Raw genomic sequence first — 15,992 nt, forward strand, 5'->3', positions numbered from 1 at the left:
CTAACTCTGCTTTGAATGAAGCAGATGAAGGACTTAAACGTAGATTTGGTTCAGGTTGGAAAACACTGGGCAGCTCCTGTCCTGTGTTTTACCTTTTATGAACTTTGCATGTTTCCTATATGAGAAGTTCCCAGCACTTCTCCGCACTCTCAACAGTGGATCTATGATGACGATTGTTCGAATAAAGTTTATTTAATTATGTAAGCATTAGCACAGCTGATCTGTAGCACACTACAAAACTGTGTGTTCTGTAGAAGGAGCTGTTGCCCATTTTTTACCTATCTATCGGAGGAATAAGGAGTGATACCCAGTATAACATTAGTCATGAATCTGCCCAAACGCCCAGGCCTACCCTGGCTTGCCTCAGCTCCAAACTTCACGTCTACCCAGTTGCATAGACGCAACAGGGAACTACCTGCCGTGAACTGTCATGCAAGTCTCCCTGCTCAGCTCCTGCAAATCTGCTCCAAACCAGCACTCAGAACAATGTCGTAATCAGTCTTTAGCGGGGCAGAAGAAAACATGGCATCTTTTGTGACTCACGTGATGAGTTCCTTTTTGAGATCTCTTGAATGGAGCTTGGGTTTAGGGCTTGGTATGGAGACATCTCCTGGATACTTCTTTTCTTCCATGTTTTCTGGAGAGCTCACTGGATCTTTCTGAAATATTAGGTGAGAATGTGACAGAAGGAAGGTTTCTCTCTTCAAGGTCTCCCACATATACAACAAATAACTTGCTCTGGCAAGAAGAGAATCTCTTGGGAAACATTAAAAAAGAAGTCTTAAGAAATAATGGAGAGAGATGAAGAAAGTTTAGTACATCATAATTTCAGGATCTCATAGGTAGACTTTTAAAAATGTTGAACTGTATAATTGTGAAAGTATTTCTGAAGGTGGATGCTGTTTTAAGCTGCACATAGGGAAAATTTGGTTTAGATTTATAAAATGGTGATAAAAACCAAAGAAAAATACACAGAGAAAATAAAAGCAGTTGTTGAATATATAGAGCCAAACAAGACTTCAGCAAGTATGTTCTTGTTTTTTCTGTGAAGGTACAGTTTTGTATACAGTTGAAGTGAGTACCGTTGTACTGTGAATTACAAAATTACAATCATAAATTAAAAAAAACCTATTGTACATAAACATATGTAAATGCAAAGCTTTTTAGAACTGAATGACACCTTATTCAAAGAGCACATTCTTGCTAAAATAAAAAATCATAAGAACAAAACAGCTTTGAAATTTTCTTAGTAGCAGGCTGCTAAGGGTAGTTCTTGATTTCTACTATTTGTAGATTAAAAACATCACTGCTACAGTGCTGTTTGATGGGTGGCATGGACCATGAGTATTCACTCCCATGGGAAGGCATTTTGGAAATCTGGAGTCCTGAAAGGAAATTACATTTTTATTTTTTGAAAAGTTTTCTTTGATCACTTCAAAATAGCTTGGTTTATACTGTTTTGAGAATTAATGCCTTCAATTATTATTATTTTTATGAAGGATAAGTATTTCCTGTCTGGAAGGATGCTCTGTGGATATTCTATCATTCAAGAATCCTCCAAAGCCCATAGCGTCAATTATCAAATCTGTATTAATCCCTTCTGGGACTTCATGTCGGTTTTGTGACTCCATTCCAATACTCAGGTAGGTATTGCCCAGAGATTATCGTCTGTAGGAGCAGAAACTGCTGCCTGTGGTTGAGGGGAGAAGCTCCCAGCTCTTGCTAAACTCACGGGGCTGGTGCCGTAGATGCTCTGGGCTTGTGCAGCTGACGAACGTGCCAGGACGGAGGGGCAGGGATGTCTGCAGAGCTGTTAACACAGAGCAGAGGGCTGAGGAGAATCTGGACTGAAAATGGAGATTCTGCCTAACGGGACTTGTAAGCTCTGCGGGGGTGTTTCTTCTGATAAAGCTTCCATATGGTACTCAATTCTGGCAGCTCATCTTTGCCTGTTTGGAGACTGGATCCTCAATATGACTTCCTTCTGCTTTCTGGTACTGGCTACCTACTGCCTGCTGAAACTCCCACTACACATACATATAGAAACCATGCCATATTATTGCTATATCAATTACTACTGATTTTTGCAACCACATTTGTGGGGTTAGTTTGTCTCAGAATAATCTCATCTGCTACAAATATAGAAAACAAAAATACATATATTCAGCTTTTAAAATAGTAATTATCGAGTAATTATTTTAAATAAAAAAACCCTGATATATTTCAGGTTTTTAGAATTTTATTTCTAAAGGAAAACTTCAGATAAGGAGTAAAAGTGAAATTAAAAACAATGTTAAAATGTTAATACAGAAATAATAAATAGTTGAAAGTCCTCCAAACATGGAAACGTAAATGCTAAAAACCAAAAGTGGAAAAATGAATGCCAGCTTTGTTTAAGATTCAAGAAACCTCAAAGACTGTTTTCCAACATTGAGTTAAATCCTGGTTCTAGTGGCATATGAGGGTGTTTTTGCCACTGCAATCTGCAGAATGAGGATTCTAGTTCCTGACTCTCTCTGTCCACAAGTTCTCACCTGCTTTTCTTATATACATATAAATGCAAGCTCTTACAGGGATAATCACCAGTGTAAGTCACTGTAAAATCAAAAGCTCCCAAAAGAAGCAACAAAATGGTGGACCCTCTGTTGCCAGCTGCAAGGGGTCAGATGTCAAAATAACTTCAAAAAACACGGGTAGGGTGGTTTCCATTTAATGTAATGGCGGTTAAAGAAGGCTAGCTTATCAGTTTTCTCTCTATCAGCTAACTCCGATAGGCTACATCTGTAGCACTGAACTGAGGACCAGTGCTGTGTTTCTAAAAATTTAGTGCATGCCTTGGCTGGATCCTAACTGTATCAAGACCAGGCACACATCAGCCTCCTCCACTTCTTGTCAAAGGTCCAACTGAGATGAGCCTGGAGTAGAGGGGGGTGGAAAGACCACTCTGGCACTCCACTGGGGTCCTGAGCTGTGTGATGTACCTCAGGATGCACCTGCAGCAAACAAGAGTAGCTGTAACTGTTTGTGCTGCAGGGTTTATTAATATTTTCCTATATATAGCTGTGTTCTTTATCAAAAATGGAAGATATCTCTTGACCTTTTGCTGGTGATGGACCAGAAACTTTTGTGAGCTATTCATCATGTCACTGTCCGATACCTGCTGCACAGAGAGGACTGATTGAGAATTACGTATATCAAGGCTTGACAAAATACTACAGCATTGCAGTTCACAGCTTCATTTAATGATGTTTCACTGAATCATTTAACAAAAATAAGATTGCAAGATGAAGTTTGACATGAGTACATCTACAGCCACCAGCATAACTGATACCAGAAGTTTAGAATTGCAGTATTTTCATTTTCTATCTTTGAAATAATCCATTTTTTTCAAATCTTAATTGTGAATTTCCTGAATTGACTTATTAAGATTTGTAATTTTTTTAAACCAATAGCTATACACATACATACATACATAAACCCCTACAATTTCATAGTAACTGCTCTTTTGAAAAAGAAAAAATCTAATAAGGACCAAAGTGGGAATACAGCTTGTTTCCTAGTTAACATCCATTAGTATATTCCCCAGGAATGAGGGAGACATATAGACATTTAAACAGGTGATTTCTCCAGCATTGTCTTAGCACCTTGTGGAACACTTGGTATTATTTAAGCAGCATGAAATCTTCAGATGTGTAGAAGCTGCAAAAGAAAGACAGTGCAAAGGGAATGCAGGCAGAAGAATACTGAAACTCTGCCTTTCTAGGACCCTACATCAGTATATGTGGCCCGAAAGGGACTGCATCTGTCTGAAATGCATAGTTCATGCCTAAAGACCAAATATTTTTTGGTCCTCTGCACTTAGGAATGAGCACAGAGCACCATGCTTTGGCTTGTGTGCTTCTTCAGCGATTTAGCTTTAGAGCCAGAGATAATCCTTTGGGAAAACACCTTTAGCACTTCCCACTTTTTGGTCTGTTAGGTGATGATCATCACAGCTAGTCAAGTCCAATCTTATGTATAATTTTTCCTTTCCCATGTGAACAGATTTATAACTAAATGCTATTAAAAGTCTGAAGAATTCCAGACTAGAAGGAAAATCAGAACCAGCCCAATCAGTCCAAACACTACTATTTTCTGCAAAGAGCATGTGTGTATTCACGCATGCACATTTCAGAAAGCAAGCAAGCAATAAAACTCTATTAATGTACAGATGGAAGTTTATATTGATTTCAGCAAAGACCAGAACAAAATGGTAACATGAATAACAGATAATAGCATCTGGCACTTTTAACATTTTTAAGCCCTGAAATCTTTGGAGAACTGACAGTTGAACTAACTGACAGCTCTAGTTATTTCTCAGTGCTTTCCTTTTGGAGAGATTTTGAGCTTTTTCCAAATTCAGATTTTTTTTTTTTAAGGGGGCATCTGGACAGGCTATTTTGCTGAGAGAGAGAGAGACAATATTTTCTGGAAATTACCACCAAAATTAAGCAACTGTTGTGCATATGAACCAGATAACAATGAATTAGAAATAGATATAATCAGTCATTTTCTTTGCGTGAGGATAACTGCCAGTCTTCGATGTACAAAACAAAGCCTCTGGCCCTGGGATCACTGGACATGTCAATGCTCCCTGGGATGGCAAAAGCTCACAGCAGAGGTCTGGGGCCAGATCCTTGATTAAGGACAAACTGCACAGTGTCAAAGCACCGAGTGCAAGGGGCAAGAATGCCTGAACGCGGATCTTTATGTCCTGTCGGGTAGTCGGCTGATGCCTCCAGCTCCCTGTGAGGGAGAGGGAAGCAGCTAGCCACCCAGTGAGGCCTTCCAAAAGTTGAGCAGGCATTGGGGGGGCTGCGGAGGTGCTCCTGCCATGGCTTTTTCGCTGATCTGCGGTGGCAGCAGGGAGGAGGAGCAGCAGGACAGGCCCCTTGCCAAGTCTGCGACACCGATTGATCCCCTGCAGCAAGGCGGTTCTCTCAAAGCTGGATGTGCTTGCACATTATGCGGCATGAATGGGGAAGAGCCTGAGCCCTCAGCCTGCCACCTCGTGTGAAACCCGCTCCAAAACCCTGATACAGGGATCCTGCTCTCATTGCTGAGGTAAGGAGCATCATCAGCCCCACAGAGGTGACGACAAAGTGCTCTTCAAGACAACCCAGCCTCCAAGAAATGATCCAGCGTGGTGCAAACTGTCTCAGAGGTGTCATTATGACAGGTCTCTACCCAGTGCTGACAGATTTTTTTCTTCACACAGCTGAACCATCTTTTATTTTCAGGTACTTTTGGAACTGGAAGCCTGGATCCCTAACCTCAGTCCTAAATAGATTTAACCCTATCTATGTCTTCTTGAAGTGCCAGTTTTGATATCTGAACAAAAGATAATTTTGTAATAAATATAATGTTCAAATGTTATTATTTGATATATAAAACCAAATAGGGAGGAAATGTATTTGAATAAAAACTCCAAATTGGGAGATTTTTCTGTTTCAGAAAGCTATCACTCAGGTTTGCCTATGTTAATTACCAAGATTTTACCTAATTAGCCTTTAAAGGTGCTGTTGGTCCCTTCCTGATTTAAGAAAAATGCAAGCAATCCATATTCTGACAGTCAGGCTCAAGAGAAAAAAATAAAACCAAACTTGCCAGCAAAATAAAAGAACAGGAAAGAAAGACAAAGAAAGGAGACTATGCTGCCATGTTGCCAGGTAGGATAAAAGGTAGGATAAAAAGACATGAAAAAGCAAAACAGAAACAAAACCAAAATCAAGACAATTATCAGCTTGGAAGTGGCAGTCTAGAAGATTAGCCATACAAGTTGGAAAGTTACTAAATAAAAATATTTGCTGAAATTGTAGTTGCTCATCTTTGTTCCTGCAACTGCAGTTTCAAGTTTGGGCTTTTACATTTCCCAGGACAGGCTGAAAAGGCAAATCACTTTTTTATACTCATCTAGTTTTTCTATGCTGTTTCATTATGGGATAAAAAATATCACAATTGGTGGAAAGTATGTACATACCCTCTTGTGCTACTTGTAACCAAACCCTTCAGGAATGAATTCCTAAAAAATTTTTATTTCTGAATTTGTGCTCTCAGACTAACTTCTGGACCACTAGACTCACTTGTGAGATCAAAGACTCACTGGCAGAGATTTCTTGAAGTATGTTAAACGTAAAATAAAAAGTTTTCCATTGAAAGAATATTGCAGGCAAGGTCTAAGTATATGTTTAAATACTTAGATAATGAGTTATCTAGAATTACAAAGAGTTGGTGTGGAAAAATTACTTTAAGTTTCAGCACAAAACAACTGTCTTTTTTTCTTTTCTTTTCTTTTCTTTCTTTTTTTGAGTGATCCCTAAGTCATTTGGGTGTGTGTGCTACAGGACTGAGCTATTAGGAAGAAAATTTTAAAAAACGTCTCTAGTTGTGAATAGCTTTGATTTCCTTATCTTAGAGACTTCACAACCCATACTGAAATCAACAGTTGTTTGTTTTCAACCCCTGAAAGTAGGGTCTGAGAAAAAGATTTTTCAAAGTGAGTAGTGATTTTTTATGCCACATCTGAGAGGGCATTAAAGCCAACTCAATGTTCACAGATCTCTACCTGTGCAAATTGATTCCCTTTAAACTGCACTAGATTGGTCATCATATGGCCACTCATCCAAGGGAAATTGTCACTCAGAAACTGAAAAAATACCTCTTTTTCTTCTTCTTTCCTGACATGGGTCTTGCTGTAGTTGATTGGTGTATCCCAGCCTTCCTGTTCACAAAGAGCCTGGTAGAAGGCTGCATTTACCAGGATGCTGCTTGTTTTGAAAGGAGAAGAGGAAGGAGTGGAAATTGCTGTGCTGGAAGAAGTGAGAGGCATAACTTTGTCTTGGCTTCGGTTCTTTTTCATGCTCAAATCCAGAGTGCCATTTTCATCCACTTCTATCTCAGCTCCCTGACATGCAACAGGAAACAGAGACATGTTTAACTATGGACATGGTGAGGCTGCAACATAACCATGTGGTGCTTTTAAAGGATAAATATAAATGCATGCTTTTATTTAAATTTATCTGAATGTAAAACCAGCTTTTCGATTTATATCAGTTAATGTCCAACTCTTAGGCAGACTTAAAAGTAGCTTCAGTAATGGTATCCCTGCATCTCAGCTTAAACATAGTAAGCAGAATTTAAATAAGATGCTTCTAAACCATAACCTATACACCCTAAATCTAGTTTTATTTAAAAAAAGTTTAGCTTTAAATCTTCTTGATCTCTTCACTCTTACAGAGAACTATGACCCCAATTCACAGTTAAAAGCATTAATGCATTGTTTAGGTCATCAACAGCATTACTATTACATATCCTCCCTTCCCCCCACACCCCGGAAATATTACAACATCTGCATCATGGGGGAGAGAAGGAGGGGGGAAGAAGTATGCCTAAAAGTAGCACAATAGGAAAAAAATTCACTAGGGTTTTGTACCTCACTCAAAATAATGTATTGCCTTAACCATAGTTTGCCTAAGCCACTAAGGCACAGGTCTGCACTGAGACCACTAGACTGGGAGCCACAGGAGGATTTTTAGGAGGTTCTCCCTGATGGAGACCTTCAGCACGAGTTAACAAAGCCTTTGCTACCTGGGAAGTACAGCAAAGGGCAGCCTCTGATTGCAGGGGTGTGTGCAGTCTGGGGAGAGACCCAACTTCTCTTTCCAGGCCAGGAGAAGCTCTCAGAGCAGCTCCTGCTCACAAGAAGGGGCAAGTGCTGCTCAGCTGTACAAGAAGAACGAAAGAAGGAAAGCTCACTGTCCTGCCTTACCCTGTCTGACCACAGAAAAAGAGTACAAACGCTCTTCTTGGAATGATGAAAAGCTCCTGAAAGTGCAACTTACTAGTGGAAGCAACAAAAAATTTCCCCTCATGCTCCATACGCAGCACTGCATATGGACATATTGTGTATATAAGGATGAGTATAAGACTAGTCCTTGCTATTGCCAGCAATTACTAAAGTCAAGTAGGGGAAGAGATGAAAGAGGTGGCTTCTAGAGGAGCACTTGGTAGTCTCGTTCTGTGTGTTGCCTTGAATAAGGTGGAAAACATTCAAAGACTGTAGAGATAAATAACAACGCCATAGATCTACACATGTAGAATGCTGTAATTAGCATTGCTCTGTGTCTTCCTGTTATTGTCATCACCACAAAGCTCAGATACCACTTGGGAATTTGGGACTAGATGTGTTAGATGCTGTATAACTGTAGGAGACAGTCGTATAAGCCCAGATTGAGACTTCCTACCTCAAGTAATATAAAAGTAAACCCGTAGCATAAGTGAATCACCTAGACACTCTGTTGTAAGTGGAAAAGAGGCAGGTATGTCCAGGGGGCAAGTTTTTCCATCTTCCTTAGACCTCTTCCTTAGGAAGAGGTGAGACACTGGCAGAAAGAGTCCCTTTCTCTTTCTTCCCATTAACTATTGCTGGAGTTTGATGATTAGTCAACCATTTAATGGTTAAAGATAGGGCAGTGAAACTTATCCTTGCTTGAGGATCTTAAAAACAGTTGTGGCGAAACAGGGAATTCTTCCCCTGTAGTGAAAGTGTGACATGGCCACCCCGGTTGGACTGAAGGCACAAGCTTCCTTCGTGCATGTCTTCTACCACTGCCAGTGGTGACTCATTTAAAGGTAAAATGCATCTGATGAAATCTTTTTAATCAGAAGGAAAATGTTGGTAGGAGTTGAAAATTTAGGGCCCAGCGATCTCTTCTCACTCAGGCATCCTGACTCCATTTTGTATCCATGGGCCTCAGACAGATGCCCGCCTAGACTGAAGCACTACCAAGCCATCTGCTTGCCCCCGGTTCAGAAACTCAGGCACCTCTTATGTTTGTTTCTCCTGCATAGCAAAGTTCACATTTTCAATCATACAGCTTAAAGAGAGAAATGTTTTATTATATTTATGGGAAGTAAATACACTTCTAATATGTTCATACTAAGATGCTTTGGTTATATCTTTCTGCCCCTTTTTAGTAAACAGTTTAATCTCCTGTGATAGTTTTAAGCCCTGAATTTGACAGTGCAGCTTATCCTGGATAATAACTTAGTAACCACAACATCTTATGCCATCTGTATAATATCAAATACATTTTTATACCAGCATTAATAAACCTTAGTTACAAAAATCCAAGATATTAACTATATCAGTGCCAAGCGCACACTCCAGGATCTGACAATATAGCTCTGCCATGATTGCCCCAGTGTTTTTTGGCTTCATAATTGCTATGTAACTATAGCAATGAAACAGAGCTACAGTAATCAAGTTTAATGACCAATGTAAAGTAAAATGCTAAATATTGTAGTTGCTGACATTTTTCATAATAAAAAAACTTGGGTTAAGTCTGCACAACCAACATTCACATAAAATTCCAGACCTCTGTGACAGATGGCTTAGGAAAGGAAGCCATGTGACTGGGCTGCAGTAGTTTTATAGTGCAAAACCCATAAATAGTGCAGATTCTCTGTCACTAACAAAATATCAACTACTCAGAAGGCAACAGTGACAACAAAAAGGACCAAAATCAATCACCTCCTCGGTGAAAGTGTACGTAGAAAAATATCAGGAAACATATTGTCTCTGGGAAACAGATACCATTAGCCACAGCAAGGAGCTCTGGCTGATTTACTAACATGGATTTAGAACATTTACTAACATGGATATTTAAAGCTTCCTCAGCACTTTCCTGAAATTCACGTAGAAGTTGGGTTGTCCAACATGCACCCAATTCTGCTCAGGGAAGGCTGGGTTGTGTGTTTGTGAAGTAGCGTACAGATGGGGTTTAAGTGAGCTCACAGATGCACGCAACAATTAAATATAGTCATGGAAAAAATATCCCCTTTTGCCCATCGCAGGATGGATTACACGTTTACAGCATAGCTTTTTATTCAGAATGTTATAAAAGAGCTATCACTTTGCTGCCTTCATAGCAAACTCCAAATGGCAGAGCAAAAAGAGAGGATAGTCAGAGATATTGCTCCAGTTTTCATTCCTACTCTCATCCCACCCTCCTCTCAATATGTCTCCTTTGCTTGTTTTACCATGTTTATTTTTACATTAATTTTAAAATGGAACTAAAAAGACAAAAATGGCAAATGGCAAAAAATGCTAGAGCAGTGCTATGACATGCTGACAGAAAATGGCACTTACTATGGTTAGCTCAGACTTGTAAAGGCTGTGTTCTCCTCAGTGAAGGCAAGATCTTATTACTGTCAACTTTAGTGTGTGTGTGAACAGGCCTGTATTTATCCATTTACCATGACATATTTAAAATATAGCTGCAAAAACAACGTCAACTGTGCTGATTCTTCCTTAAAAATGTAAGCAAAATAAAGATGTAAATGTATCTTATTATTTCCTAACTTATATTATTTTGCAGCTTTGTAAATCTTTGGAGCCTGATTTTGATCTTATTTACATTTACATTTACATTTACATTTACATTAACAGTGGTGTAAACCAGGAAAAAATCCACTGAAACAATGAAGAAAAAGCAACAAGGGTGAGAGGATACACATGGTAATTAAATTCAGGTTACTCCTTATCTACGCCCACATCAGTGACAGCATAGTCAGCCCCACAGGTTTTACAAGCAGCTGGAAAAAGGACTCCAGAATAAAAAATGAGAGAAAAATGACTGACGCATATTTTCTTTACTCCAGGATCTATTCAGTGAAAAGATAAGGTACAAGTGGTACTCTACTATGAATATCTAAAATGAAGTCTAGTATAAATATGTAAACAAAAAAATGGTCTCTATCGTCTTCAAGTGCTTTGTATTTTAAAGTCAAGCTCTTTCAGCCTCCTTTATCTTATGGCATAAATATTACAGAATATTTTCTAGTACATTATTAAGTCTTGTCCTTAGAACTGAACTACATCAGCTAGGACAATAAAGGATGTTGTTTTTTATGATAAATTACTCCTGCTTTTTTTCATACACTTTTGGTCCATCTGATCACTCACAACATTTAATACTCTGCAGTGTTTCTCCAGTAACGATTACAAGTTAAGCTTTATCTCATACCTGGATCAGAAAGAGTGAATTATTGTGTCTGCATGAATCTTATTTGAAACCTGACCTTAGGGAGATTGTATCATTACATACAAAGGGGTTTTACGTATTCTTTTGTTGGCATCAGCTGTACAACTTAATACTAAGTAAGTCCAAAGAAACAACACTATCAATGATTTTGCATTCCCACTAGCAGTTCAGTCTGGTTTGGAAAGCTCAAAAGGGCTCTTCAGTTCTGGTATTGGGAGTATCTCTGGAACTAGTATGTTGCCATATGTATGAATACAATTCTTAATGCAACTCCATCCAAGAGAGTACAATCTTTTCTGTTCCCAAACAATAAAAACACATGCACATAGTCCTCAATGCTTCAGACTTAAATTTAAGCAATTGAGTTCTTCTGCAGCAAACTAAAATACTAATTTGGGTTCAAAATAAGAAAATTTGTAACTGCCCAGCAACATCTGAGACACAAATGAAGTCACAATTTCAGCTCAGAGCAATTCTCAAATTAAAAAAAGGCAGCCAAGAATGTACTCAAGGAGCAGTATGCACAGCAGTGTAACAGGATGGTACCTAGTGATATTCTTGGCTGATTTTTCATCTGTATTTAGGCTTTAAGGTATTTGGAGTAAAGGACTGCCTGACAAACATGCTGAGTACTAACTACATTGTTGAAATAATTGATGTAATTATCACCATCATCAATATCCAAGAATGGAGAGATGACATAGTTTTGTTCAAAAACAGAATTTGAACTTTAAACATTTTTAGCAAGTGTCATTTTTTGTTTTCTTTCAAGTCATAGTGTGCATATGCCATTTTGTCTAAACAGGTGGGAAAACCACCAAAACAGTCAACAAAATATTTGGCAAGCAGTAGTGATGAGGATACAGATAAACTGTATTGCTTGCAGCTACCTCTCTGAGACGTGAATGTGGTGAGGGCTGTAAACAGGGAAGATCCCTGCATGTTATGATGATGTATACCTTGCACTGTGCTAGAAACTGCAGGCTAAGCCTTCTAGGGGAGTCCTTCTGTTTACTTCAGTGGGAGTTGAATGAAGCTACGTAAGGTGCAAATCAAACGGAGACCAGGAGACTGGTTTGGGGTACAGACCACATGAGAATTGGCTGATCAGGATTATATTCAGGGAACAGTTTACTACAGTCCCAGGTGTCTGCACCTGTGGGATTGAATGGCTCAGACAATGTAACATTAATGTGGTATTAATTATTTTTTTGAAAAGTATCACCAAGGTATCTGATGATCTTAGCATTTTGTATGCAGCTGATAAGTAATTCACAGAGAAAGCTTAGGATCCATTTTACTGCCCATTTCAGAATAAATTTATTCTTTCAATTGCTTAATTTATAAATTCAGAATTTTAATCTAGAAGTATTTGGCGGATCACCTTTGTACATTAGATCTTTTTGTAAAGTTTTCCTTACCAACGGTACTGCTAATATGTAATCTGATTTCTCTACTCCCACTATCCTTCTCTCCCTTCTTTTGGCTTAGACTCTCCCTTTTGAACTAATATGTAGAGAATGTGAGATACATATCTGAAAATCCATTAAATTTATGAAATTTGGAACTGTGCTGTAAAAAATACTCACTTTTCATTTAAGTGTTATCTATATTTACAGAAAAGTGGTGAACGTTCAAGGTAAAACATCCAACTATTAAAAAATGGACAACACTCTGGAGGTCAAGAAATAAAATTTGAGAGACAGAAAGAAAAAAAATTACTTCAGGAATACACTTGTGCTAAACAATGTTTTGGAGTTCTCCCCACCTGTTTAAGCAAGGCAACGTATGCATGCCTTGAGCGAATACAAGAAAATGACACTTGCTTGAAATGTTTGAAGTACAAGTTGTGCTTTTAAAACTTAGAAACACAATGGTTTTACAGCTCTGACAATTGTGTAACTTGCAAAGGATTTACTGCAAGTCCAGGAAATCCTCTGCAGCCCCAATGGCCCTGCCTCTACCACCACGCTGTCTCCCACCCGCAAAGCGTCATGGCTTGGATTGCTGGGAGGCTGCCTGATGCTCACATAAGAGCAAACACCTTTACAAGTCAGCAGCTTTGATCTGCTAAAGTATGGATGATGCTAATCAGGTTTTCTTAGGCAAAGGAACAAAGGAATGTGGCAAGGGGCAGGGCTGAGAGGTCTGATACTATGGGGCTCTGAACACAGCCACCCCACACAGGTATTTTCAGACCTGGTGAATGTGTGCGCTATCACGAGTAGTAAAAGGAAATCATTAACTCTGTAGTCATCTGTTGATGCTGCATTATTTGAGTCCAAACACTGGTAAAGCCTCAAGAGATGTTTTTTATGATCAAAAAATATGTAAGATATTCTAACAGTTAAACATTTACCTTTGCGGCCAATACCAGCTACAAAACAATTCAGAAACATTGATAGCTAGACAGAAACTAGCCTTATTTTTTGCTTCATATTTTAAAATAATAAAGCATCTTCATTGAAGAGAGTCTAGAGATTTATTTCCACAATTTTTTGTTTGAGTCCTGAATGATAAAAGTAATAAATAGCCAAAACCAAATAAAAATGGGTTTTGTGTGGTTTTGGCAACCAAATCTGTTTGGGGCTTACTTGCCTGTGTTCTGGCCAGAAGCTAATTCTGATTCTTGTGTCAGATGTTTTGTAGCAGTATGCCCTCCAGAAAGTCTGGCAAAAGTGGAGGCAGGCAGATAGCAAGGTATGCAGGTGATTTTCTTTTAGGCTGGATTCCTGGCTGTGAAAGAGGAGGAAGCTATGTGCCCCAAGTGTCCCTCCATATCGTTACTATTATGTTCACTTCCATTCAAACCTTCCTCATGATTTGGCAACTGTGAAGCAGGTACAGAGGAGAAAATCTTTGGGTTATGCCTGGTCCCTTTACTGCTCTTCTCTGGCAAGAAGGTCTATTGCTGAGGTCAGCCAAAGGCTGCGGCAGCAATTTAATCCAGCCATTGGCATCGGTTTCCATTTCCCTGCTATAAGAAGTCTCTATTGAAGACCAGCGGAAGGAGCTTTCTGCAGCATGTATCAGGGATGGATCTGTCATCTGGAAAAGGTTCCATGAGCAATCTTTGGGACAGATAATGTCTGTGTTATGGGGGATGCATGTGGACACACTCTACACACCCCCAGACTCTGGGGCATCTCACAACATTGGCTTCAAGATCCAAGACTTCACAAGTGGAAATCAATGGCAGCAAAGTAGAGGATACCACTCTGCAAAGGAGCAAGGCTTGGAATACCTAACAAGGTGTTATGCTGATGGTAAAACAAGTATTCCCCTCAAAGAATAACAGCTAACCTCTTAGCAATGGTGAATGAAGACCCAACCAAATTGTAAAGCAACAGCTGTGGAAGCCACCTCTAGCCAGACTGAGCCTGATGCTACAATAGACAAGGTAGAGCGACACTGACTTGCAGAGAAATAGGTCAGCTGCCTTTTGGAGCGCACATCATGACTCAAAGTCCCACAGCAGAAACACACCTGCTACTTTGTGTTTTGATAAATCTACCTCTTTTCACTCCCCGATGATTTCTTCTCAAGTTCTTCTAATGGTACCCACTCATCTACACAGAGCTCTCAAAAGTTTCATTGCAGTGGAGCATGTCTGACTTTAATACAAATAATAAAACAACAGTGCTCCCACAACTACGGTCATCAGAAGAAAATCTTGTCTGTTTTCATCAGCAGTATAATACTATATAATGGCACAGAAAATAAGGCTCATAGCTCACACAGTACCATTTGTAAATCATAAAGATATGTGAGGAAACGCAGAGCAGAAACCAAAACATGAAAGCCACACAAACATCTATGATATTAGGCAGCTTTCCATTATGACAGACTTGCACAAATTATCTGTCTCCAACCGCTGTGGGCCTGATTCTCCTCTCTTGCCAGCAGAAAGGAGAATTTTACCAAAATCAGTTGTTATTTCCCTCCCTACACCTTGTCAAACTGTCATGAGCTCCAAAGACAACAGACTCAATAGGTGTAGTTCTGTTCCATTGCTAGCAAATTATCACCTTGATTAATCACATGATTTTTTTTTTTTTAATCAGCCGCCAAAATGATCGCTTATGGCAGCTTTCAGAGGGAGGAAAATTCCCTCTTTAAACAGATCTAACTCATTATCCATCACAGATTGTTGCTGGATTTCAAATATCCTTCTTTTTTTCCTCCCACAAAACTCCCCCCTTGTATTTAGGGCTCAATTATGAAAAGAGTAACAACATAATCCTGCTATTTATTTATTTTTATCAGAACTGGTCACTACATTACTGATTTTTTCTCTGTCTCTCATGCAAACAGAAGCCTCCTTTTTGGGGATTTAATGCAGTCACTAACATGAAAGACAGTTTATTCGCACAGTTCAGTAGCTAGCACACCCTCCAGGTTCTTGGACTACCCTACCTTGGCAGACAGACTCTGTGGTTTGTTGGAGAGGATCTCTGCTGCTTCCCTGCAGCGGGTGGAAAGGTTCAGGATAGCAGCAGCTGCTGCTATGTGGGTGTCTTCACTACATTGACCGTAGCTATAAGAGTTGGCATGGCAAGGGCTCTGTGTGTGGGCGCTAGCACTAGGCAGTCGATTAGAAAATTTCACTGGATTTGAAAAATGCTTTGCTGTTGAAGAGAGATTTGATTAGCAATTGCACGTATGAGATTTTTCCCATTAAATAGTTTTGTTTCTCAGACTACAGTTTCATACATTAAAATATTCAAAGAATACATTTTAAACAATCCATTTCCTATTGGCAGTAGGGGTTTGCTGTAAAAATGGCTTCGGAAACATGATAATTTAATATTTACCCAACAAATAAACATCTTTCAACAAAGCATCTAAGACTTTTACTCAGATTTCACTCATTCTTTACTCAGGCATTAAAAGCAGTGATGTCCAAGG

General features: G+C 39.2%; 1 protein-coding gene across 1 annotated transcript in view; it reads right to left on the minus strand.

Annotated features, from left to right (window-relative positions):
* Positions 1-15,712, minus strand: part of LOC104083953 (suppression of tumorigenicity 18 protein) — a gene marked incomplete at its 5' end in the record, with an annotated part of 32,561 nt that extends 16,849 nt beyond the window's left edge. Inside the window, 3 exons of the mRNA XM_009587628.1 lie at positions 544-659; positions 6,698-6,943; positions 15,501-15,712. Of these exons, the coding sequence (XP_009585923.1) occupies positions 544-659; positions 6,698-6,943; positions 15,501-15,712 (574 nt within the window). The remainder of the gene's footprint in view (positions 1-543; positions 660-6,697; positions 6,944-15,500) is intronic.
* Between the last annotated feature and the right edge of the window lie 280 nt (positions 15,713-15,992).

Source organism: Fulmarus glacialis, unplaced genomic scaffold (genome assembly GCF_000690835.1).
Source record: "Fulmarus glacialis isolate BGI_N327 unplaced genomic scaffold, ASM69083v1 scaffold33641, whole genome shotgun sequence".
Taxonomy (NCBI): Eukaryota; Metazoa; Chordata; class Aves; order Procellariiformes; family Procellariidae; genus Fulmarus; species Fulmarus glacialis.